The following is a 27,352-nucleotide window of genomic DNA, read 5'->3' as shown; positions in this document are numbered from 1 at the left end:
TACCCACTTCCAAAAATCAAAATAAAGAAAACAACCCTAAATTTAAAAAGGTTGCTTGCAGAGCTGCCATTTTCAGCTAATGAGATGAATGCACCAGCATTAACTGTCTCAGTCCATATTAGCCATGCCCTCAGGATATATTTGAGCAGTACATGATCTAGATCTTGAAGTGGGGGCGGGGTTACTGGAACTTCTTTACCCATAAAATGAACTCCTTAGCACCGCGCACCATTGGCAAGCCCATCTACACCCGTCTGCAACCAGAATATGTCCAGAAAGAAAGATATACCTATCCTTATATTTAGCATCACTGCATTTAAAACCTCTAATTCATCCCTTTAGTAGGCCTTTCAGTCCCAAAGGCAGAGTGCTCCGTTCTAAGTGTGAGAGTGCCCCAGCATGAGGCGTATTAGTTAGCGAAGGGACTTAGTGGCCCTAAAACTGGGTTGGCCAAGATACCTATTTTGGGTTGTCCTACTTGAGAACGGTTTACCAAGGGAAAAAACTTTCTTCACTGTTTGAGTACCCTATTCCCCTGGTTGTAAGGGGGTCTCTCTCAATTTTGAAACATTTAGCATATTGGGATAGGGTTAGGAGGTAACCAGAGTCACTCAGACTGCTTGAGGGGTACACTTGGTGCCCTCCTTGTATACTCCAGCTCAAACCAGTTCGGGGAACCATTGCCCCCTGTTCTGGTGTGCAACTGAACAAAGGACATGGGAGTATCTCCCCGCTGTCAAGCCAGTCCTCTGGGTGGGACCCCTGAAACATCCCAACCTTTTCCTTAGTGTACTTAAGGGCTTACCTGAGGGTGGGTCCCTAGATTTGTCATAGGATTCAATTCAGATATAACTCTGTGTCCCCTTCAACCATCTGGTCATTCTGACTGAGTCGTAATGACCGCGTCGGACTGACCGCATCAAACTTCCCTTTGGGCACCAAGACTCTGACCGGGAAGACTCCTTCTACTCCAGATCTCTTCGTTCTGCAAGCCCCCTGCACTGTCCGTGTCCATGCTCCATACAGGTTCCATCCAGGGCCCATGGACATCCAAAGACCCCTGAAGGAATCTCCCTTGAAGTCTGACCTCCTCATGGTTGTCCAGGGCAGATTCTTCCATAAAGGGCTTGGTCAACTCCTTATTGAACATGTCACTCATGCAAGGAAACTATTTCAATGTCTGGAAGAAAGCACTAGGGGGGCCTTTACTCGAAATGACAAGTGCAGGTCCATTAATGATGAGTGATGCAAAGCAGCTGCCTTGAGGCAAACTCAAGTAATTCGGAAATTTTAATGTTTGGAAACGTATCCTCTCTGGACATTCAAAGAATCTGGCCTATAGAGTTGATGGTTGCCCTATTGCCAACCTCAGTAGCCAGAAATGTGGGGGTTAAACTACTAGACGCAGAATTATTCTTCCAACCACAGGTGCAAGCTGCTGTTGCAGGTGGCTTTCCCTCATTAAAGGCCTTAAGAAAGATTCTACAATTTCTTCCAGTTTAAACAAGGAAAGATATTGTACATGCCCTAGCAACTTCTAGGCTGGATTATGCAAATGTCCTGTATTTGAGACAACCAATCCGACTGTTAAATAGATTACAAAGAGTGCATTACGCTCGCGGAGTTTGCGAAGTTTGCGCAACTTCGCACTACGCGAGCTGCACGTAGCACAGTGCGAACACGCTTAGAGCAGCGTAGCGTAGTGCAGCACTCATTTTTTGCTTGTTCGCGGTCCTGAACGTCATGTCCGCGACCGCGAGCAAGCAAAATGACATCCCGGCGAGATTCTCAACGCAGGGAGGTAAGGTTTCTCATTGGGAGTAGTTGCGCATGCTCGCGACTGCTCTCAATGAGATACTACCAGTTCGCGTTGTGAAAGCTGCAGCTCGAGTAATAATCTACTTGAGCAGCAGAAAACTACAGCTCGCACTGTGCAAGATGCCGTTTTCAATGATTGCACAGTGCCGGATGCTTGTCCGCACTGTGCAATCATTGAAAACACATCTTGCACAGTGCGAACAAGCTACTACGCAGCTCGCGTAGTGCTACGTGAAGTTCGCGTAGTGTGAAGTGCACTTCGCGTAGCTTCGAGTAGCACTACTTCGCGAACTACGCCCACCCTTAATTAATATTCTAGGAATAGCACTTAATATTCCTACAATACCCAGGAGTGGATATGGGTTAGTTCTTTCTCTTTCCAGGCAGCTAAGCTATGGAACTCTTTGTGGGGCCAGCCTCGCTGTCTTGAAATAGAGCTAGTCTTCAAGGCTAACTTCAAAACCTGCCTTTCAATGGAATGTAGATAGCTGGAAGGGTTGACTGTGCTTTCCTTGTCAATATTGATTCTCTGCCTAGCGCCAAGACGCTCTCTTTTGCAGCAGCTGTTTTGTGCAATAGAAATACATTTTCAAATATTAATAAGTTAATGAACAAAAAGTTTGCACATTACAACCTTTTGTACATCTCGCATCGCACCCTGGTGCAGGGTGGATCCTTTGTCCTGTGGCTCCAGAACTAGCCGTGTAAAGTCCCACACACTATGCCCACCCCCCACAGGCCCACACACTGCTGAGCACTGCAGTGGACAGTGCACAGTGGGTCTGTGTGTTTTCCATGGCTGCTCTCTGTACCATCTCACCAACAGCCACACAGACCTCTGACTGCCCATAGTACCCACCCCCACATGGCCCCACAGACCGCTGAACACTCCAGCGTACAGTACTGAGTGGCTCCGGGAGCGGCCACTGGCTGCCCTCTGTACCCAAGCCCCATGGCCCCCCAGACCACTGAACACTCCAGCGTACAGTACTGAGTGGCTCCGGGAGTGGCCACTGGCCGCCATCTGTACCCACGCCCCATGGCCCCACAAACCGCTGAACACTCCAACGTACTGTACTGAGCGGCTCCGGGAGTGACCTCTGACCGCCCTCTGTACCCAGGCCCCATGGCCCCACAGTCTGCTGAACACTCCAGCATACAGTGCTGATTGGCTCCGGGAGTTGCCACTGGCTGCCCTCGGTACCCAGCCCCACAGACCGCTGAACACTCCAGCGTACAGTACTGAGTGGCTCCGGGAGTGGCCACTGGCTACCCTCTTTACCCACCCCCACAGCCCCACAGACCGCTGAACACTCCAGCGTACAGTACTGAGTGGCTTCGGGAGTGGCCACTGGCCGCCCTCTGTACCCACGCCCCATGGCTTCAGAGGCCACTGCCCAGGGCGCTTCATTTACTTTATTGTTTATAAAGTCCAACAATAACCTTTGGGTATGTACGTTTTTATTTTATTTGTTTGAAGAGTTTTATGTTATGTTATGTTATGTTATGTTAACTGCATTTATTTTGCGCACAGCTGCTCCAGCGAAGGAGCGTCCGGTTGGACCGGGAGGTATTAGAGGGCTGTGAATCAGTGAATTACAAGTTACAGGTTGCATCTGTTACAACAGCATAGTCAAACACAGGACAAAAAAGCAAAGTTACAGTAATTCATCAGAAGGGGGAGGGAGAGGGAGAGGAAGGAGACATAGCAGGGAGAAGGGAAGGAACTATGCCCAATGTCCGGCTGGGTAGGTGACAGCCGAGGGAGTGAACCAGGGTTGATCTCTCCAGCTGTCTAAGCACCTCCACTGGGCATCAGCCACATTGCCACGAATCCACTGTCAGGATAAATATCAGGGTTAAAGTAAGTGATGGTCGAGCGGGTGAACCAAGGCCGATCTCCTCTATAGTGACACAATACACTGAGTATATACAAAACACTGAATACCTTTTTAACACTCTACCTAGAACAGAAAACAAATAACATAAAAGCGCTTCAGAGTAACAGCTACATTTCGAGCGCTTTTCTGTATGTTGGATGGTCAGTGAGACAAGGCAGAGAGATGGAGCGGTGATTTCATATTTGAGGATGACAGAAACCCAGGGCTCAGTCACCTGAAAGGAGCTTGGAACCCTCAAGGCACCTGAGGCAGGCATAAGATACACAATTGAAGTGAATGAGGGTCTGATGGATATTGCATGCACGTATCCATGTACAGTGAATGAGGGGACTGATGGATATTGCATGCATGTATCCATGTACAGTGAATGAGGGGTCTGATGGATATTGCATACATGTATCCATGTACAGTGAATGAGGGGTCTGATGGATATTGCAGGCATGTATCCATGTACAGTGAATGAGGGATCTGATGGACATTGCATGCATGTATCCATGTACAGTGAATGAGGGGTCTGATGGATATTGCATGCATGTACCCATGTACAGTGAATGAGGGGTCTGATGGATATTGCATGCATGTATCCATGTACAGTGAATGAGGGGTCTGATGGATATTGCATGCATGTATCCATGCACAGTGAATGAGGGGTCTGGTGGATATTACATGCATGTATCCATGTACAGTGAATGAGGGGTCTGATGGATATTGCATGCATGTATCCATGTACAGTGAATGAGGGGTCTGAGGGATATTGAATGCATGTATCCATGCACAGTGAAAGAGGGGTCTGATGGATATTGCATGCATGTATCCATGCACAGTGAATGAGGGGTCTGATGGATATTGCATGCATGTATCCATGTACAGTGAATGAGGGGTCTGATGGATATTGCATGCATGTATCCTTGTTCAGTGAATGAGGGGTCTGATGGATATTGCATGCATGTATCCATGTACAGTGAATGAGGGGTCTGATGGATATTGCATGCATGTATCCATGTACAGTGAATGAGGGGTCTGATGGATATTGCATGCATGTATCCATGTACAGTGAATGAGGGGTCTGATGGATATTGCATGCATGTATCCATGTACAGTAAATGAGGGGTCTGATGGATATTGCATGCACCTATCCATGTACAGTGAATGAGGGGTCTGATGGATATTGCATGCATGTATCCATGTACAGTGAATGAGGGGTCTGATGGATATTGCGTGCATGTATCCATGTACAGTGAATGAGGGGTCTCAGGGATATTGCATGCATGTATCCATGTACAGTGAATGAGGGGTCTGATGGATATTGCGTGCATGTATCCATGCACAGTGAATGAGGGGTCTGATGGATATTGCGTGCATGTATCCATGCACAGTGAAAGATAGGCAGTTCCTGACAGAAGAGGTCAGATCAAGCACAAGGTGATGTTTTAAGAGAAGTTCAACGTTTTTCCTGCCTAATAACTGTCGAAAACATCATACCAATTCATCAGGACCAGCGCCCTAATCTATTCGTGTGAGGGTCGGTGACGAGTGTCTGTGAGTTATGCCGCACCCTACAAAATATCACACTTGTATACAGTATACCTTCAGGATAAAAACTGACCTAAAGAAGTAGATAAAACAAAGAAAATGAACAGGACAAAGAATAGCATGCAGTGCATTGAGAACAAGTGCATGCTGAGGCCGTCAACGCCCCTATATTGTGGTTGTGGAACGCACTAGTTTAAGCATGATTCATGCAAAGGTACGACACACTGACAAGACAGACACGTAACACTCAGCGTAAGCCCAGAAGTATAGCATGGGGACAGAAGTGGAGGCGAAAACCCCTGTTCCAACTAAGAAGGCTTACCAAGTATGGAGAAAACTGCACCCCAACAATGAATGGCAGAGCAGAACGCTCACTGGAGTTTCAAGCACTTTGGGGGGACAATATGGAAAAAAGAAAATGATTGTGAGCATCAGAAACAGGTAATACTAGTGGGGCCGGTCCAGTGAAGCCGGTCAGGGGGAGGGGAAGGGGGTGCATTCTCACGATATGCTTCTACTCTTTTGAATATTTATTGTTTTGTTCTTGTTTCATTTATTAAATTAAGGGTGATTTTTCTAATTTTGTGTGGAATCTTTTTCGGTGGTGTTTTCACTGTTTTACTGTTTGATGTGTTGCACAAATACCTTACACATTGCCTCTAAGTTAAGCCTGACTGCTCTGTGCCAAGCTAGCAGAGGGTGAGCACAGTTTAATTTAGGGTGTGTTTGTGGCTTTCCCTGACTATGATTGTGGTTACTGTTTGACCGGGGCTTTCACCTCAATCAACCAGGAACCCAATTTCTATCAGCAGCCATTAAGGTACTCCGTTAGCTTTCAATGAAGTTACAGATCAAAATCAAGACTCTTTCCACCATCCACGCTTCCTCCAGGATGGAAGATCCCACTGCTAAGAAAGGTGGCCTCTCACTGCACTTGTACCAGGATCCTGCAATCATCTTTGTAGCATGAACAATCAGAATTAAAAAAAACTGGTGGGAGATCTGTGGGCATTGATTCTGGAACGCCTCAAACCCTACCTTAAAACAAAAAGCCACTTGCCTCTAATACAGGAATATGAAGCATTTATGCTACGGGATACAAACGATTGTGCCATTTCTGAATGCAAAAATGGTTTTACAAATGAACATTGCACAAATTGTGAATCCGTAACATGTTACCTAATCGCAATTTGTGTTTGCAATTCGGTATTTGGACGGGTAAGTTTATATTGTCCTTTCCAAATACTGAGTCTGAAAGGGATATATGAATGTTTTGTAAATTAGGGTTGCAAAACATTCCTATTTCACCGGCTCCTTGAAGGAGGTGGTAAACCATTCGCAAATCGGAAGTGCTCCCCATAGAACCCTTTCCCCCTTGAGATTTTTAAGAGCAGGCAGTGGTCCCGTAGCCTACTCTTAAAAATTAACCTACCAAGTTTCACGTTTTTTTTAAAGCATCTTGCTTTACTTTAAGGAAGACTGGGTGCATTAAAACAAATTGCTTTATTAAAAAGCAATCGCAGACATGGTGATCTGCTAACCCTTGCAGGCCGCCATCTCTGTGATGACTGTGAATCCTAATGGTTCACAAATTCCAACCTCCCTCATTAAAATGCATGAGGTAGATCAATTTACAACCCACAAGGAATCCCTAAATGAAACTGAATGACTTTCATACATTAGGAACACCAAGTTCTTATTTACGAGAACTGAGAGAATCGCAAATTGGAAATCGGCGTTTGTAGATATGGCCCTTACTCCTTTAGACCGGTGGTCTTCGAAAGGCAGGTGAGAGCACGGAGAGCGAACAAGGCACAAGGGTTTGGGATCGACGCAACATTCAGATCGGATCGATTCTAAATACCTTGGACTGTGTTGGCAGCTCTCAGGATCTCGCTTTATTTCCTGACTTCATATTGGCCTACAGGGGCTTTGAGGAGACACATTTTACTCTATAATCAATCTACATAAATTACTTTAGGTTTACACGTATTTGTTTTTTTCGTGATTAACAGAGGGCATTAAGGGGTACAAGGATGTGGGAGTCTATAAATTCACAGAAAGAATAAGGGATACTATGGGGGTATTCGCAAGTCTTCCTATAATAAAAAAGCTGACGTTTAAAACCAATCACTGAAATTCACCAGGTACACATCACTGAAACAAGTGTAACTTGTACATCATGGATTGAAGTTGTCATCAGTGATGTTATACGTGTCGTCATAAGCAGTGCATCATAGCGGTGCAAGTTATAGTTATGTCAGGTACGTATATCTGGTGAATATCAGTGTTTTTTTGGTTTTTTAACATTCGTTTTTGTTATCATTAGAAGACCTACCTATATCTCCACTTTAACCTTTGCTCTTTTCAGTGAATTTCTATGGTTTCCATAATATAAAGTAATATCTGATTATGATATGTCTGCATTGCAGGCTGGTTCTAGTGTTGTGTATGCAGCTAACTTACCATGAACCCACAGCGCTACTTATTCCGCCTCTCACCTTCATAAGCCACTGATCCCTGGTGCACACTGACATCCCTCCCTTGTAATGCACTGATCCCTGCTGCACACTGACATCCCTCCCTTGTAATGCACTAATCCCTGGTGCACAATCACATATCTCACTTGTTATGCACTGATCCCTGGTGCACACTGACAGCCCTCCCTCTTAATGCACTGATCCCTGGTGCACACTGACATCCCTCCCTTGTTATGCACTGATCCCTGGTGCACATAGACATCCCTCCCTTGTAATGCACTGATCCCTGGTGCACACTGACATCCCTCCCTTGTAATGCACTGATCCATGGTGCACACTGACATCCCTCCCTTGTAATGCACTGATCCCTGGTGCACACTGACATCCCTCCCTTGTAATGCACTGATCCATGGTGCACACTGACATCCCTCCCTTGTAATGCACTGATCCCTGGTGCACACTGACATCCCTCCCTTGTTATGCACTGATCCCTGGTGCACACTGACATCCCTCCCTTGTTATGCACTGATCCCTGGTGCACATAGACATCCCTCCCTTGTAATGCACTGATCCCTGGTGCACACTGACATCCCTCCCTTGTAATGCACTGATCCCTGGTGCACACTGACATCCCTCCCTTGTTATGCACTGATCCCTGGTGCACATAGACATCCCTCCCTTGTAATGCACTGATCCCTGGTGCACACTGACATCCCTCCCTTGTAATGCACTGATCCATGGTGCACACTGACATCCCTCCCTTGTAATGCACGGATCCCTGGTGCACACTGACATCCCTCCCTTGTAATGCACTGATCCATGGTGCACACTGACATCCCTCCCTTGTAATGCACTGATCCCTGGTGCACACTGACATCCCTCCCTTGTTATGCACTGATCCCTGGTGCACAATCACATATCTCACTTGTTATGCACTGATCCCTGGTGCACACTGACATCCCTCCCTTTTAATGCACTGATCCCTGGTGCACACTGACATCCCTCCCTTGTCATGCACTGATCCCTGGTGCACATAGACATCCCTCCCTTGTAATGCACTGATCCCTGGTGCACACTGACATCCCTCCCTTGTAATGCACTGATCCATGGTGCACACTGACATCCCTCCCTTGTAATGCACTGATCCCTAGTGCACACTGACATCCCTCCCTTGTTATGCACTGATCCCTGGTGCACGCTGACATCCCTCCCTTGTTATGCACTGATCCCTGGTGCACACAGACATCCCTCCCTTGTTATGCACTGATCCATGGTGCACACTGACATCCCTCCCTTGTAATGCACTGATCCCTGGTGCGCACTGACATCCCTCCCTTGTTATGCACTGATCCCTGGTGCACGCTGACATCCCTCCCTTGTTATGCACTGATCCCTGGTGCACACAGACATCCCTCCCTTGTAATGCACGGATCCAATGTTCACACTGACATCCCTCCCTTGTAATGCACTGATCCCTGGTGCACACTGACATCCCTCCCTTGCTATGCACTGATCCCTGCTGCACACTGACATCCCTCCCTTGTAATGCACTGATCCCTGGTGCACAATCACATATCTCACTTGTTATGCACTGATCCCTGGTGCACACTGACATCCCTCCCTCTTAATGCACTGATCCCTGGTGCACACTGACATCCCTCCCTTGTTATGCACTGATCCCTGGGGCACATAGACATCCCTCCCTTGTAATGCACTGATCCCTGGTGCACACTGACATCCCTCCCTTGTAATGCACTGATCCATGGTGCACACTGACATCCCTCTCTTGTAATGCACGGATCCCTGGTGCACACTGACATCCCTCCCTTGTAATGCACTGATCCATGGTGCACACTGACATCCCTCCCTTGTAATGCACTGATCCCTGGTGCACACTGACATCCCTCCCTTGTTATGCACTGATCCCTGGTGCACAATCACATATCTCACTTGTTATGCACTGATCCCTGGTGCACACTGACATCCCTCCCTTTTAATGCACTGATCCCTGGTGCACACTGACATCCCTCCCTTGTCATGCACTGATCCCTGGTGCACATAGACATCCCTCCCTTGTAATGCACTGATCCCTGGTGCACACTGACATCCCTCCCTTGTAATGCACTGATCCATGGTGCACACTGACATCCCTCCCTGGTAATACACTGATCCCTGGTGCACACTGACATCCCTCCCTTGTTATGCACTGATCCCTGGTGCACGCTGACATCCCTCCCTTGTTATGCACTGATCCCTGGTGCACACAGACATCCCTCCTTTGTTATGCACTGATCCATGGTGCACACTGACATCCCTCCCTTGTAATGCACTGATCCCTGGTGCGCACTGACATCCCTCCCTTGTTATGCACTGATCCCTGGTGCACGCTGACATCCCTCCCTTGTTATGCACTGATCCCTGGTGCACACAGACATCCCTCCCTTGCAATGCACGGATCCATGGTGCACACTGACATCCCTCCCTTGTAATGCACTGATCCCTGGTGCACACTGACATCCCTCCCTTGTTATGCACTGATCCCTGGTGCATGCTGACATCCCTCCCTTGTTATGCACTGATCTATGGTGCATATTGACATCCCTCCCTTGTGATGCACTGATCCCTGGTGCACACAGACATCCCTCCCTTGTTATGCACTGATCCCTGGTGCACACTGACATCCCTCCCTTGTAATGCACTCATCCCTGGGGCACACTGACATCCCTCCCTTGTGATGCACTGATCCCTGGGGCACACTGACATCCCTCCCTTGTTATGCACTCATCCATGGTGCACACTGACATCCCTCCCTTGTAATGCACTCATCCATGGTGCACACTGACATCCCTCCCTTGTGATGCACTGATCCCTGGGGCACACTGACATCCCTCCCTTGTTATGCACTGATCCCTGGGGCACACTGACATCCCTCCCTTGTTATGCACTGATCCCTGGTGCACACTGACATCCCTCCCTTGTGATGCACGGATCCCTGGTGCACACAGACATCCCGCCCTTGTTATGCACTGATCCCTGGGGCACACTGACATCCCTCCCTTGTGATGCACGGATCCCTGGTGCACACAGACATCCCTCCCTTGTGATGCACTGATCCCTGGGGCACACTGACATCCCTCCCTTGTTATGCACTGATCCCAGGTGCACACTGACATCCCTCCCTTGTTATGCACTGATCCCTGCTGCACACTGACATCCCTCCCTTGTTATGCACACACATATTACGGATACTTTACCAGTACATACCTTTTTGAAATAGAATATAATTCTTTTCAGCTGGACGGAGGCATTGAGTGGGTTTCAGAAGAGAGGCGACAGAAGTCTGGAATGACCGGTCCTCATATTGAAAGGCTTGTTGAAGACCAGCACAGGTCTTTGCATTAGGATGGAGATCAGCAGAGCTTCTCGCTTTGGGATTGTAAAATATTTCTTGCTCCACTGCAAGACAGAAGGACCAGGAGAGACAGAGTGAGTACAGATTGGGAGACTGAACGAGGAGAAAAGGTACTCTTCAGCAAGACCAACATAGGTCTACATTGTTTACAGTAATAACAAGAAGCACTCAAGAGGCACTTTACACTATCAATGTAAACATTGGTAAAGTGTGAAAATTGACTGGCTCAATTGATATAACAATACAAGAGAATGACCATGATAACTAGGATCTAGACTACTAGACACATCACAAACAATGCTGATTGCTCCACGGCATCTAATATGTGCCACTATTCATGTTTGTAACAAGATCACAGAGGAAGCAGACAATGCCCAACTCCAAGATCAACACCAACCATCCCCTGCCTGACTATCGATCTGCCGTCCGTCGTCCTGCAGAAAGGAGACAACTACCCGACCAATCATAGACTGTGTCCTTCTGATTACCCTTAGAGAAGACCCTTGCCTCCTGATATTCCTGAACCTCCCAGCTTCCATCCACAGTAGTGAGCACCTCATTCTAATTGACACTGTTTAGTCTCAAATGGGTTTCCATGGAGACACCCTTCATTGGTTCTCCACCTGCCTTTCCAACTAACATGAGTTCATTCATATGGGCACCTGATTTTCCCCAAAGATGTGGCTCACCTGTGGAGTGCCTCAGTGTTTCATATTGTCCTGCATCATTTTCAGCCCCAACAGGGAGCCCCTTCTGCCACTACTCACAGATAACATGAAAGGTCACCACTACACTCATGACTCACAGCTGTATTTGAAGGTCACCCCTGTGACAAACACCCAATTCTTAATGTGCTTCTTGTATTTCGTACAGACCGGGATGTACAGCACCTACCACAAATCTCATCTTCAAGGAACACATTCCCAAGAACACTAAGAGGTCCGGAGGCCAGCCCTTTCTACTAAGTGAGACTAACTAGAAAGCAACTTTAGACCCCCTATTCATCTGCTTGGTTGCAATGCTCTGCTCCACAAGCTTCTCCTTAGGAGCATTCTTCACACAGCAGTGCAGCAGGACGGCCAATGATGGACCTGAAGAACAATGACCAATGACCCCCCACCTTGATGGATCTCCACTGATTGCACCTCAAAGCCTGTAGCATCGTCAAAACCAGCTGTATCATCTACAAAGTCCTAACGAATGGTAACCCCGCACATCTGGCTAATAAGCCAACCATCTCCCGTGGACCTACAGAAAGGACACTATCAGACTGGAGACAAAGCGGTGGAAAAATCAACAACAAGGCAGCAGGCCTTCTCCATCCATGCATCTAGAATATGGAACAACAATCCCACAACAGCCAGAAGTGCTCCAATTTAAAGAAAGCGCTAAGTATCCGCCTCTTTAAAGAACTTTAGCTCACAATGCAGTACAGTATGCCTTTGTTATTAATAAACAGCGGACTCTTCAGTCACACGGTGACTGTATCTTTGCCTTTGACACTCTAAATGCTCCGCTGCCTTTCAGCTATGTTAGCTCTATATACATACCACATACATACTTACAAAACTTGGGCAATGTCACATATTTCATTTATATGTATAGACATCTGGAACATAACAGTCAGATTATGAAGCCAATCCTCAGAGACGTACGGGCCAATAAACAACAGAAACAGAAACTTTGCAATGGACTCAAATACTGAAATCAGATGGGCGCTATTGCAAGTCTATGTTCAGAAGCACAATTTAGGGTTAGATATACAAAGCCATTTTATGATCACAAACCCTACAATTCACATAATCACAGGGTTTGCCACCACAAAATGTCCATTTCCTATGTACTAAATCCGTGGGACCAGCATAGGTTTTGCCACACATATCAAATCTCAATTAGGAAGGGCTGTAAAAGGGGTGTTCCTTCCTAACTACAGTTTGGTATTGTACGCACAATGGTCTCTCACCGTAAATGCCGTCACAAACCATTGACCAGTTCCCGAAACCTCAAAGGAGGTGGAAACTGCTGTGCTAAGAGGAAGGGGATCCGAGGGGACCTCTGAAAGTCATGTCAGTCGATCACGGGGGGCACAAGCAACGGTCAACGGGACCACCGCTTGCTCTCCCCGAAATCTTCTCAAATTAGATTTTTTTAAAGCAGCACCAGCCCCTTTAATGAAACAAGGGTCCTTATTAAAAGAAAAAGTGTTTCGCAATGTAAATACAAGAATGGAGGTCTGCATCTCCTGGCAGGTCTTCAGCCCTGAATTCACAGCTAAGGATAGTGATTGCAAACTGTCACCTTCCTAATTAATATTCATCAGACAGGTCCTTTTACTACCTCCTGTGAATCTACATTTAGCAATGCAACTCTTTGTACATGTGTTGAATCACAAATTACATTACCATTCGGGGATGGGTACACTAAGAGGGTATTGTAATTTTCATAAATGTATTTGTATTTTAGTGTTTTTCGTTTGTTTTCATATGGACTCCATCCCAGCTGATATAGTAGGCAAACGGATGAAAGGCAATCAATTAAGGTGCTTTGATTGCACGCAGTGCCTGCTTGGAAAGCTCAGGGATATATAACTATAATCTATGTTAATGGTATTTGTTTAGAAAGTACCAGCCTCTTTTATGCACTTTAGCCATACTTTCAAACTCCAGCTGCTTTGGTACTCAAATGGATGTTTCTCTTTACAGTATCTGTTTACATAGCACAAGTCTCTTTATGCACCTATGCACTTCGGATACACCCTAGATGCACTTTAGAACCTCGCCCGCTAAGGCTTCCAACTGGAGGGATCTTTTTGATCATATTGGGACCGATTCACAGAACTAATCTTAGACTAAATCCTAAACGTACTACTTTTCGTATTCACAAACGACATTTAGTAGTAGTAAAGTTAGAATTTTGTCTTAAGTTTAAAAGAATTATTAATTTAGGATTTTGTCTGAAGTTAGGATTTTTTCTTAAGTTAGGATTTTGTCTTACGTTAAACTTAAGTTAAACTTTAGTTTGTCTTAAGTTTTGGTTTTAGAACAAAATCTTAATTTAAGACAAAATCCTAATTTAGGACAAAATCCTAACTTTACTACAACTAAATGCCTTCTGTGAATACCAAAAGTAGTACGTTTAGGATTTTGTCTCAGATTAGTTCTGTGAATCAGCCCAATTGAGACGTGAGGTATATAGGCAACAATCTTTCAATAGATTAGAGGCCTATTTTATTATAGTACCTGTTTTTATGAGCACGAGTCACTTTATACACACTGATGCACTTTTTTTTGCTAGCACAAATCTCTTTCCAAGTTGATACGGTATACCACTGGATGAAATGTCTCATAAAGGATGAGGCTATGCACAAATCACTTTATATATTTTTGGTTCCTTCTGGCTAATATGAGCTCTAAATCCTCCACCTGGAGAGACTTTAGATATACCAAGAAGCCTTGTTTGCACACTGCACTTTTTGAGAGGTTGGAGAGTATATGTTTACAGTATTTGGTTTTCAGAACAGCGTGCGCCTTTTTTTTTAAGCCTAAGTACTAGTAGGTAATAAGTAGTGAAGACCTCACAGTACTCTCTTTTCATGCCAATGGACTAAATAATAATTGTAAAGCCAGGAAAATAGAAAGCTGGCTCAGAAGTCACTACCGGACGTTATATTCCTACAAGAAACCCACGTTAGGTACCCATTGGATGCGAGTGAGATTCTCCAGAAATGGACTGGCTTCCATTTTTCACCAAACGTGGGTTGTGCACAGAAGGGGGTGGGAATATACGTAGGTAAACATGTTCAATTCCAATATGGCTGAGATACCCGCCACCCCCTCTCAACACAATCCCCAAGGATGGGAAACCGGAAACAGTTCTGAAGTTTTTGGAAGACGGGAGGGAGTGACCCTCCCGGCCGTATTTATTAAAATATGAAACAAAATTTAAAACATTAAATCAACAGTTTCAGATTATGTACAATTTCATTACCACATAGCGATGTTTGGCTAACCTTAACATATCCTCTAATACAAAGGTCCTCCTAGCCGAACTAACATCCTACAAAACATTTACTTGAAATTTTTGAAATTGTACATCCTAACGTTTAAGGGCCAACGGCAAGGTCGTAACCGGTGTCAAGATCCCTAACCCAGACATATCCCCCTCCCTTGTGAGGGGCGGCACGGAGGCATACCTCAAGTGCAACTACCAATTTCCCTTGACTTGACGGGGGCCCCAATAAAACTCGACGCCACTTAAAGGTCGTACGAGGCTCGTGTGAGGTATCTAGAAGGTAGCGTAGACCCCCCCCACACCCCACACAACTTACCACATCTGCCGTCGCAGACGTCTTGGCCCCGGGAAATTCACCAGGAGGGGGCTGTAACCCCTCCTACCCATGAAGGGGCCTTGACCGCCTTCCCTTTCCTTTCGGCGACCCATCCTTAGAAGGGACCGCCTCCCCGTTGAGGGGCCAATGGCCACCTCCCCCGAGCGCCCCCATCCGTAATGGGTAACGCCCACTCATAGGGATCTTCCAATTAGTGCTCACCGATCATGACCTTACCGCCACAGGTCCGGATAGTTGACCGGCTATCCGGACCCCCCACCACACTCCTATCTAAAGGTCATGTTTTAACGTCTTTAGCCAAGCTATGAAGTCTCCTATGAGTAACTCATTCCCCACCCGAGACAAATGAACACCGTCCCCCAAATACATACTGTCATCCTTAATACACCCATGCGAAATAGAATGCAGTGCATTGGACCGGAACAATCTACTCACTTTGTTATTAATTTTTCTCACAGAGTGATTTAAAGCAGAAACAGAAAAAGCCCCCCGCCACACTTTTCGTGGGATCATATGGGACCACGCAATTGTGCACCCAGGAACTCTCCTCGCTAACCAACTTACAGTGGAAAGCATTGCCTCCAGGAGAAGTCGTCTACCAGTGGTGACCAAATCATTGCCCCCAAGATGTACTATGACTACAGACGGCGGTGACCTCGTCCGCCCTAGCAAACCCTTGAAAAATGATTGAAACTGGTCAATACAGAGACCGCCCTTTCCGTAGAAGGACACACTGTACCCGTATTCCCCGGCCACGTGCACCATGTCACCTGCTTTGAATACGTCCGCGGCACGCCTCACGTATGAGTGGCCCACGACCCACACCTCCTTTTTCACAGCCGGTGATGTCTGACCGCTGTCCCGGTGTCGGGTCGACTGCATAGTCCGCCCCGCCTCGTAAGCTTGCGTAACTGAAAACCAAACAAGACAGGAAGCGTGAGTACATCATTACAGCTTCACAACATGTGCAGACGCACATACCTTTTATAACAATTGGAGGACCAACGCCCCACACGCTTAACTTGTTCTACATTCAGACCCCTGGCTGTAGCCTCTGTAGCAGCCCCTATCCGAAAGGAATGGGTCCCAAACTCGCCCGGGTTCAGGCCCGCAGCTGTAATCGACATCGCAAGCACCCGCTGAAACTGAAACCTTGTCAGTGGGGTGGCGTCCGCGTGTCTCAACAAGGTCCCCCCCCATGATGCCACCCTTTGTGTTAAATAATCCTCTAAACACTTCACTGGGCACATGGACGACCCGGGAATCCTGCGAATAATTATGCAGTCGCCCATCCCGCTCTGATCGGTCTTGGACCTTACAAACGAGACAGTCATTGTCTCCCCTCTGATTTGAACGTGCTCTGCGCACAGCCCTCCCGTAACATCCTGCTTGTTCCTCGCCACTAATTCGCTTACCCGCATAGCCCCATGGAATGCCAGCGTAAAAGCGGCTCGGAATAACACTGTCTCAAAGTGAGATGAACATGTTGTAGGGAGTCCGGATAATAACTGGGCCAACCTATCCAAACCTATCGGGCGCCTCTCATCTACTCTGCGACCCTCAAGGCGTTGCCACCCACGTAGCGCTTTCTGCACAACGAAAGACGCTGTCGGGTCCTGGATCCCATGAGCCCTAGCAACAAAGGAAATGGCAGCCCGATGCCTCTGGGCCGTGGCCACCGATTTCCCTGCCAGATGTAAAGACATCAGAAAGTTCACTACCCATTCCTCCTGGCCCCAAAGCTCCTTACTAGCAGTCCCCAAAAAGGCTAAATAGGACCGGAACGCCCCTTCATATGCCTTCCTCGTCCTGGGTGCTAAACTCTCTCCCACGAGGTTACGAAGTTCGGGGCACCGAGAGACCAGAGAGCTTCGGGAAAGGGTGCCGGCTCCGGGTCCGCTGTGGGAAGAAAACCCCAGAAGGCCTGCATACGAAAACGAGAAAGGGCATCAGCCGCCTGGTTCATTACCCCCGGGACATGTCTTGCTTTGAATAGCACATTCAATTGCATACAGAGTAATACGATTTCTTTAAGCAGTCTCAAAATCCATTTGCATCGTGCTGCCTGGCTATTGATACACTCAACCACGGTCATATTGTCAGACCAAAATACCACAGAGTGATCTCTGAACCCTTCGGGCCACGTCCTCAGGGCCACCAAAATGGGGAAAAGTTCCAGGAAAGCAATGTTACTTGTCAATCCACTGTCATGCCACCATGCCGGCCATTTTTGTGCAGACCATCGAGTGCCGAAAATGGCACCAAAACCTATGCTCCCTGCCGAATCTGTCCACAGCCCCAGCTCCTCAGAGGACACTGCCGGTTTGTTCCAGACGACTCGACCATTGAAATCCGCCAGAAATGCCAACCAAATGCGCATATCCTGGCGGACCTCTGCCGAGAGCCTTGTGCGATGATGGCCCTCCTTCAGTTCGACCATGGCTTGAGCGATCGAACGGGAAAAAGGGCGGGCCATTGGTATAACTCTTAGGGCAAAATTCAACTGTCCCACCAAGTGCTGTAATTGATGCAGCTTAACCTTAGATTCGCTCATACACATTTGCAGGGAGGCCCTGAACTTTAACACTTTATCACCTGGTAAACGGAAACAACCTTCTCCGGAGTCCAACTCGATTCCCAGAAACTCGAGGCAAGTCGAAGGACCCACAGTCTTACCTGGTGCCAGTGGCACGCCAAACTGATTCATTAAAACACAAAATGCAGCCAAAGCTTGCCCACATTCCGGATCCCCGGCTGCCCCCAGGAACAAAAAATCATCTAGATAATGCATCACATGTTGGAAACCCGTCTTCTTTGTGAAGACCCATTGTAGGAAACTACTGAATTTCTCGAAATAGGCACAAGATATAGAGCATCCCATCGGCATACACCTATCCATGTAATATTGACCCTGAAACATGAATCCCAGGAGACGCTGATCGTCTGGATGTACCGGGAGCAACCGGAACGCTGACTCGATATCAGATTTTGCCATCAGCGCACCGGGCCCCAGGTGATTCAAAATGGCTACGGCCTCATCGAAGGATGCGTACCGCACCGAACACATTTCCGGGTCTATCGCTTCGTTTACGGAAAGACCACGTGGGGCTGACAAATTATGTATCAGCCGAAACTCACCCGGGTCCTTCTTGGGAACCACCCCTAAAGGAGAACAAACAAAGTTAGCAACCGGGGGTACACTAAACGGACCGGCGACTCGACCTCGAGTAACCTCCTTCCGGATCTTTTCCTGTACCACGGTCGTATGCTGCAAGACCGATATCTGATTTTTGCATTTTTCCACACCCTGAAAGTCCCCCACTGGGATGCGGAAACCATATGAAAACCCGTTCCGCACCACCCCAGCGGAAGCACGATCCGGGTATTCGCTGAGCCAGGGAATCATTGCCAAGGTATCAATCGGGGTAGGTAAAGGCGCCCCTCGGACTATGTTAGACCTGTTTGGCACCTCCTCTGCCCCCGTTATCACCCGTTTTGGCTCTGCACGTGGACTCAGGATGGGATGATTGCCCACACCCACTACATTCGTGTCTAAATTTGCACGACCCCTGGGGCCTAGTACATTTGCCCCTGTTAAAGTTCCAACACACCCCCTTTTTTCCTGCATTGCCGGTAGGCCTCGAGTGATTGTCGGTACCCGTACCTGAGCGAAAGGGCGTCCCCGCATACTGACGGGAGGATTCGCCCACGTTACTCCCTACCAATGGCAATTTCAACATACCGGTATCCTTCATTTTGGACCAGGACACAGAATCATAACAATCCCAAGTTAAGTCTTTATCATGCTCTTTTGCTTTTCTGAAAATATTATCATAGCAGAACCAATGATTACCCTCGTGTGATACAGAATACCCCATGATTCGTGACTGATAAATCGGCAATTCGGGTAGCAATTCGGGCCTTCGTTCTCCCAGGATCGATGTGAAAACCCCCCACGCCTTGCCCCAATTGCCAATGTTCTCATTTACCTTAAAGGCGGCCATCTTTGCGCGCCAAACACTCGGATGCATGAGGTCCTTCTGACCCTTAACATGCTCCATCTCATAATGATCAGTTAGCAGCGAGAAGATGTTTACATACTCCCCTGCCCATATCTTCTCTTTAATAGCTAAAGGGACATGCTGGCCCAACTTCTCCCTTCGAGAGGGTGCCGACTCCTCCCTCGCAATCGGCAATGGCCGCTTACCTGCACCGGACGCTGTCTCTGCGACTAAAACAGACCCCCGTGGCTTCTCTGCGGCCGCAGCCGGCGTGGATACCGTCGCTGCTTCCCGAGTTTCACGCAGTTGCTTCATCAACACCTGCGCGTCGACAGCCGTGGCGCCCTCGCTACCTTTACCCAACCACGCTGCTAATTGTGCCGCCAGCTCGGGCGGCATATCATCCCTGGACGCGGGGGTGACCACAACGGGAATCGGATTCCCTTTCTCCGGCACGGGAGTAGGTGCTTCGAGCGGGACACTGGGACTCGGGATGTCTCCCCCAGCTGCTCCCCTCCTGGGCCTCTTGCCTTTTCCATCCGGGGCTGCCCCCGCCAAAGGACGTTTCGGCCCCCCTTCCTCGCCTTTATCCATTCGCCTCTTTAGGTCGGTCACCTCTTTCATGAGAACACGCAGCATCTGGTCGGTAGTCATTCGCTTTCCCGCCTTCCTCGGCATTCTCCAACAGAGTATCTGAAAAACAAACAAGAACGATTACAACGCACAAAATTGGCTCTTCGTTCCGTCTCGAGCTCACTTGCAGCGAGGAGGTGCAGCTTCAGAGCACAGGAACAAGAGGATGCCTTCGGGTCTTGCTTCTCTTTTTATCCGTCTTCAGGGCGGGCGTAAACCCGCCCCTGCCTGCCCAAGGGCGTGGCCAGCCGCGTCAGTGTCTAGGACAACCCACTCGAGGGCGGGAAAAAGGCGCGCCCCGGCTACGCCGCTTCGGGCATACCAGCCGAGACTCGCCTCCCGCCCAAGATGGCTTCCCGGGGGGATCGCGGTACTCTGCCATACATTCGGGGGGACCGATTGGTCGCCCCTTTCCAGTATAAGTCACGTAGACAGATCCAGGAGGGAGATGGGCTTTTGTACACAGAAGGCTAAATCAGTCAAATCTTATCTTAGCTACAATTTATGCACCAGTTCTCGATAACCCTCTACCTCTACTCCAGCTTAAACAGGCTTTAACTGGTATCCCTGACCCTATCATATGGAGGGGGTGATTTCAACTTTCTTCAGGATCCACCAGTTGACTCTTTCAAGAATGCCCGAAAACAAAATAAGCCTCAGGTGACCATTGCTGTGGCCAGTTGCAAAAGGGATTTAGACCTGGAGGACCTGTGGCACCTCACAAATATAAGGAAACATGCCTTCTCATCTTCTCTGCAAAATATAACACGGTCTCCAGGTTAGACGTCTTACTGGTTTGACATGTAATCATAATGAACACGCACGATTACATCCCTAACCCGTTCTCAGACCATGCATTAGTTAAAATGGTAATAGCAGAGGCAGGGCCTGAAAAAAAAGCCTAGGAGGTGGTATTTAAATAAAATCAACTTAGAAAGAGAGCACTGGTGCACAGAGGTAAATGAAATTAGAAGCTTTTTTTAACAATTCAGATACCTCCTCGATAGGCATGGTATGGGATGCCTTTAAGCCTGCACTGCGAGGGATAATAACATCTAAATATTTCCCCCAACACAGGGCCATAAAGGAAAAAAAGACTATAGATTGATTTAAGGCTTGCACAAGCAAAAAGAGAGTTTAATAAAGTTAGAAACCCAACAACAAAACAAGAGCTGTTTCAAGCAAAACAAGAAATGCAGGAGTATTATTACTACCTAGGTGATAGAGCTAACATAGCATACCTCCAAAAGACATTTGAGGAGAGCGAATATACAGGGAGATTACTTGCGTGGCGGGCAAAAGAGAAACAGGTCCCAAACAGAATTGAATCCCTAAAAGACGGGGAATATAAAACACATTTACCCAGGTCCTCGGACATTGGGGAGGCTTTTCTCAGACACTATGAGAAAATATATCAGATAGACCAACAAACACTGCCTGACCATATTGTAAGCTTTCTAGATAAATTACCAATTCCATCATTGAACAGAGAACATAAAGGATCAATAACGACTGAATTCACTATTGAAGAATCAGAAACAGCAATAAGTTCAATGGCCAAATGCAAAGCGACTGGGGAGGATGGATTGCCAGTATAACTATACAAAAGGTTTGGCTCAATATTGAATGCCCAACTCCTTAAATAAACTAACTACATACTAAAAGGGAGCACACCTCTGGCCTCCTTTCATACAGCGGTGGTAGTTAGCATTCTGAAGAAGGATAGAAGTAGGGAAAATATCAACTCCTATAGTCCAATAAGTCTTCTTAATGTTGAGTATAAGATTTTTACAAAGCTTCTCACCAATCAGGCTCAATAAAATTGTGGGATCCTTGATCCACATGGACCAATGTGGCTTTGTAGCCGGCAGACAACTATCAGCCAACCTGAAATTTTAATAGAAGCATTGGATTATTTTAGTAAAAACAACCAAGAGGCACAGGTATGGCTTTTTTAGTTCTTGATAAATTTGGCTTTCCAGAAAGTTTTATACAAATAGAAGTTTTTATAAGGGCTCGCAGGCACAAATAACAATTAATTCCAGAAATAAGTAGGGGTACTAGGAAAGGATGCCCCTTACCCCCAATTTTATTTGCCCTATTTATAGAACCTCTGACAATAGCCATTAGGCATAATGCATTACAAACTGCTCCCCTACAGGGCATGCCCAATATAAAACTATACGCCGATGACATTGTTTTATTTTTAAAACCCACGGAGAGTATCCAGAAGGAAATATTAGGGATTTTTTTAGGCGATAGGTGGCTATAAAATAAAAAGGGCCAAAACAGAAATGTTGCTTTATAATTCCTCGGTTGATACACTAATACCAAGTTTTAGGCTAATATATTACTACCTGCCCTAGAGGTACCTGGGGATACATGTGTCGGAAAGAGTAGAGGAGTTGCATAGTTTAAACTACGTTGCCCTGGTGCAAAAAGTTCAACATTTACTAACAAAATGGAATTTACTTCCAAAAATCAATAATAGGCCGGGTGGTGCTTCTACGAATGACAATCCTACCATTAATTAATTTTCTGTTTGCAGCAGCACCAGGTCCAACAAGGTACCAAGACTAGCGCTAGCTACTTTAAACTACCCGAGTGAGGAGGGAGGGCTCTCCCTCCCAAACATAAGGGAGTACTACCACGCAAACTTTGCACACAATAATCACAGATCAACTCTCCAGTTATGGCAACAATGTTGGATGAATATAAAATCACAGACCCAATGAGGATAACTAATAACCTGTAGAAAGTGTGGTACAGGGTTCTCTAATTACTTTTAAAACAAAAAACCCAATTGTTAAAATTTTATGATATCCCTTGGATAAATAGTTCTACAAGACTGGGTGACCTATACATTAGGGAGGACAGGCTGTATATTAAATGAATAGGAGAAGAATGGGGGTACAGAAAAGTAGGAGACTTTCTTAACTCAGAGATTGGGCTGCTTTATTCCAGGGATATGCTCAAGTGATAATATATCCAAATCAAGCATTTTTTAGAAAGTATTAGTTGTAGAGCGCTAAGAATAAGAACAGAAATAAGCAAAGCATTACAAGAAAAAACAGATAAGCGGTCAATAAGAACTTGGGTGAAAATCTTGAATGAAAATAAATCCTCCATTGTTTATGAAAAAGCTCAAGATGAGTGGCAGAAAAAAGAAAGCCTTCAGATCTCCTGAGCAGTCTGGATTAGAATGAAGAAACCTATTTTATTTTGTTTATTTATTTAAAAAATGTTATATAGCGCTGGCTAGACCCGGAGGTATCAGAGCGCTTTACATGGGTATCAGACAATAAATTGCAGGTTACATCTTTACAAAGGTTACACAGTTATTAGAGCATGGCACTTTTAGTTACAAGTAAGGTTGAGACAAACAAAAAGGAACACATAGGTAAGGGAAAAAGCTGTCAAGGGGAGATATTCCGGGTAGTAGGGGGGTTAGAGCAGGGGAAGTAGACAGAGAGTGGAGGAGGGAAAGAGGAGGGGAGAGTCAAAGACACGGCATGGCAAGAGGAGTGTGACAGGGACACAAACCGGTAGGCGAGTCAAAGCTGCGCCCAAAGTCCAGAAGCTGTGATCCCAGGGGGAGTGGTATCATTTCCACATCTCTGTTGCGAGAGGCTTCCTAAGTGCAGTGGACTCTCTCAGAGGGGTCTCAGACTCCAAGGCCTATTTACTGGATCCTTCCCCAAAAAGGGGAGAGGGAGTGCTTTGGCAAGGGGTGTCATACTATACCTCAATTGTGAGTGGCTCCCTTGGCCCTGTGGACTCTCTCAGCTAGTATTCTGAGACTCCAGTGAATATAACTTGGATATTTCCCCAAAAAGGGGAGAAGGAGTGCTTAGTCAAAGGGCACAAAAGGACAGGAGGCTAGGTGATGAAAGCAGGCAAGGGGAGATATTCCGGGGAATGGGGAGGTAGGAGCAGGGGAACTAGACAGAGAGTTGAGGAGGGGAGGATTAGAGACACTGCAAGGTAAGAGAAGGGGGAGGGTGACAGGGACACATACCGGTAGGCGAGTCAAAGCTAAAGCAATTAGAGGCGCCAATTTTAGAAGAATGCAATTTTACACAAAATGGTTGATATATAGGACCCCTGCGCTTCTCCCTAATATATACCCTCAGATTGAGGAGAGGTGTTTTTGTTGTTCCAGGAAAGGAGGAGGTACTTGGTCTCATATTGTCTGAGATTGACCACAGATAAAGCAACTACGGGGAAAAATTGAGAAGTACCTCAGAACGACTACAGGGCAAGTTTTAACTGTTGATAACTATATTTCTATCCTGGGATGCTCTCCAAACATATTGATGGATAAAATGCAAGAGTAATGTTTATTGATTTCAGACCTAGATGCAAGATCATTAATTCTGCAAGATTGGCGCAGCGATATTATACTCCTTTTCAAGCTTGGAGAGCTAAACTCCATAAAGACAAAGAGTTAGAGAGTCGATATGTGTTTCAGATCAGGGTCTCTTACGTAATTTGAGAAACACAGGAATTCCAGCGAAAATTAAGCTGTGTAAAGAAAAAGAATGAGAAAAAAAAAAGAGAAATCTTAAAAGGAAATTGTGTAAACTGCGACTCCCTTTTTGTTATTTCCTCTTCTATGTATTTTTCATCAATGTTTTCTGATGTGATCTAGAATGGGTTATGTATGTGGTAATGATGTCAACCGAAATTGAGCACTGCAAGCACCAAGCACTTTATTTCGTATATGTGTGTCATAATATGAATTGAACTCTCAGTAAAAGAAAAATTGCATTTCCTTTCGCAAACCAGTCGGTGGGCAAGTGCACATCCCTAGTTTGTGAATGGGAATAGCATATCCAATTCCACATCCTTGCTACCGGCTCCTAACAAAACTATCTATGTTTGTAGCTGTATTGGTGGGCATTGACCGGTCCGGTGTATGAAGATGTGATCATTGCTGCTTACCCAGACGGTAAAGAACAATGGTTATGAAGGTCCACACGGCTGTCATCACTCCCATGGCTATAGCTTGTCTCCTCACACGACGGAGCTCTAAGAGAACTGCAAATAAAATAATACATGATTATTATTCACCTTTCAATACCTGAAGTACAACCTCAGTGAAGATGTACGGCCCTGTCATAGCAAGTGTCTTTGATTGTGTATCAGGACTAGCCAGTGACTGTTGTGTGTGTGCAAGGTCCAGTCAGTGACTCTTTGTGTGTGCCAGGTTCAGTAACTTACTCTGTGTCTGTGCCAAGTCCAGTAAGTCACTGTATGTGTCTCAGGTCCAGTGAGTGACTCTGTGTGTGCACCAGGTCCAATAAGCAGCTCTGTGTATGTGCCAGGTCCAGTAAGCGACTCTGTGTGTGTGCCAGGTCCAGTAAGTTACTCTGTGTGTGTGCCAGGTCCAGTAAGTTACTCTGTGTGTGTGTCAGGTCCAGTAAGTGCCTCTGTGTGTGCACCAGGTCCAGTAAGTGACTGTGTGTGTGCCAGGTCCAGTAAGTTACTCTGTGTGTGTGTCCGGTCCAGTAAGTGACTCTTTGTGTGCACCAGGTCCAGTAAGTGACTCTGTGTGTGTGTCCGGTCCAGTAAGTGACTCTTTGTGTGCACCAGGTCCAGTAAGTTACTCTGTGTGTGTGTGCCAGGTCCAGTAAGTTACTCTGTGTGTGTGTCAAGACTAGTCAGTGACTCTGTGTGTGTTCCAGGTCCAGTAAATGACTCTGAGTGTGTGTGTCAAGACTAGTCAGTGACTCTGTGTGTGTTCCAGGTCCAGTAAATGACTCTGAGTGTGTGTGTCAAGGCTAGTCAGTGACTCTGTGTGTGTTCCGGGTCCAGTTAGTGACTCTGAGTGTGTGTGTCAGGACTAGTCAGTGACCCTGTGTGCGTGTCAGTCCCAGTCAATGACAGTGAGTGCGTACCAGGACAAGACACTGAGCGTTTGCCACAACTGTTAGAGTATTTTAGTTTTTGCTAGGGTAACCAATGCCTCCCATCTGTGCCAACATTGGTCAATGACTTTCAGAATCTGCCAAGACCACCACAGATTGCTGGTGTATACTAAAGTGTAATACTGGCTCTCAGTGTGTGCTGACCTGGACAGCAATTCCTTGTGTGTGACAGGTCTAGTTATCAATTTTCAATGTGTGTCAAAACTGACTATTGACTCTCAGCGTGTTTGCAGTCCGGCCAGTGACTCTGTTTGTGCCAAACCCAGGCCCTGGTTGTCTGCGTGTACTAGGTGTACCCAGTAACTCCCAGTGTTCACCATGACTACCTTCTGAGTCTGAACGAGTACTGTGCTCTTTGACTCAGTGATTCCCAAGATGGGACACTGACTAACAGCGTGCGACAACACTAGCAGGTCAGTTCAGTGTATCCATGACTAGTCAGTAAATATCAGTGTGCATCATTCATGGCCAGTGACTCCCAGTGAGCTCCATGAATAGCCTGTGTGTTTCAGTGAGGGCCATATTTAGAGCTTTGGCTCTCAGTGTCTGCCAAGATGAGACACTGACTATCAGTTAGAGACAACAAAGTGTGTTCCATGAATGTTGAGTAAATCCCAGCGTGAGTGGAAAGCTGACCCCGTCACACTGTATCCTCATAAGAGCTCGAAGGGCGGCCTTACCTGAGGGTGAAGGTTCACCCCTCCTCGGAGCATTGGTTGAAGTCATTTGATCCTCTGCAATCCACAGGGCTCTGTAAAGAGAAGAGCTTGAAGAGAGGTGGTTTGTACCTAAAACAGACACAGGAAACGGCCTAGCAAGTGCCTCCCATGGGGGACGGAGGGAGGTGCAGAGGATCAGATACAATCTTCTTACTGCTGCAGTTTGTTTGAGAAGGAGAGATGCTGAGAGTCAAGATAAGAGGCAGCATCACCAACACCTATCCTCAGTGGTGCGTAGGAGGGAGGTGGGTGGGGGAGAGAATAAGAGAGAGAGAGGCAGAGAGGGAGGGACGGAGAGAGAGAAAGAGTGAAAAGAGGCATTTGTGCAAGGGAAAGTGCTGTAAATAGAGAAAAAGTTAAATATGCCCCAAAGTATGGAGAGGACCCAGAGCTAATCCTCGTTCACCTAATTTGAAACACTATTGGACATATTTACAGGGGAATTGCACCATCGGAATGTCCCTTCTACCGACGTTACAGTGGCACAATGTCCTGCACCATATTTACAAAGAGGCAATAAGCCACTTTTTGAGGCTTAACGCCGCTTTGTACACATGGTACCTTTTCACACAGGTAT

General features: G+C 46.7%; 1 protein-coding gene across 1 annotated transcript in view; it reads right to left on the bottom strand.

The window, feature by feature from the left end:
- The window catches only part of LOC147736654 (collagen alpha-1(XII) chain-like), a 116,764-nt gene extending 89,957 nt beyond the window's left edge, over positions 1 to 26,807 (bottom strand). The window contains exons 1-3 of the mRNA XM_086953799.1: positions 26,737 to 26,807; positions 25,071 to 25,166; positions 10,997 to 11,188 (exon numbers count right to left, since the gene is read on the bottom strand). Coding sequence (XP_086809925.1) covers positions 10,997 to 11,188; positions 25,071 to 25,166; positions 26,737 to 26,782 — 334 coding nt within the window. The 5' untranslated portion in view covers positions 26,783 to 26,807. The remainder of the gene's footprint in view (positions 1 to 10,996; positions 11,189 to 25,070; positions 25,167 to 26,736) is intronic.
- Between the last annotated feature and the right edge of the window lie 545 nt (positions 26,808 to 27,352).

The sequence above is a fragment of the Lissotriton vulgaris genome, chromosome 1_2 (genome assembly GCF_964263255.1).
Source record: "Lissotriton vulgaris chromosome 1_2, aLisVul1.2, whole genome shotgun sequence".
Lineage (NCBI taxonomy): Eukaryota > Metazoa > Chordata > Amphibia > Caudata > Salamandridae > Lissotriton > Lissotriton vulgaris.
This window is presented reverse-complemented; position numbering and strand designations above follow the sequence as displayed.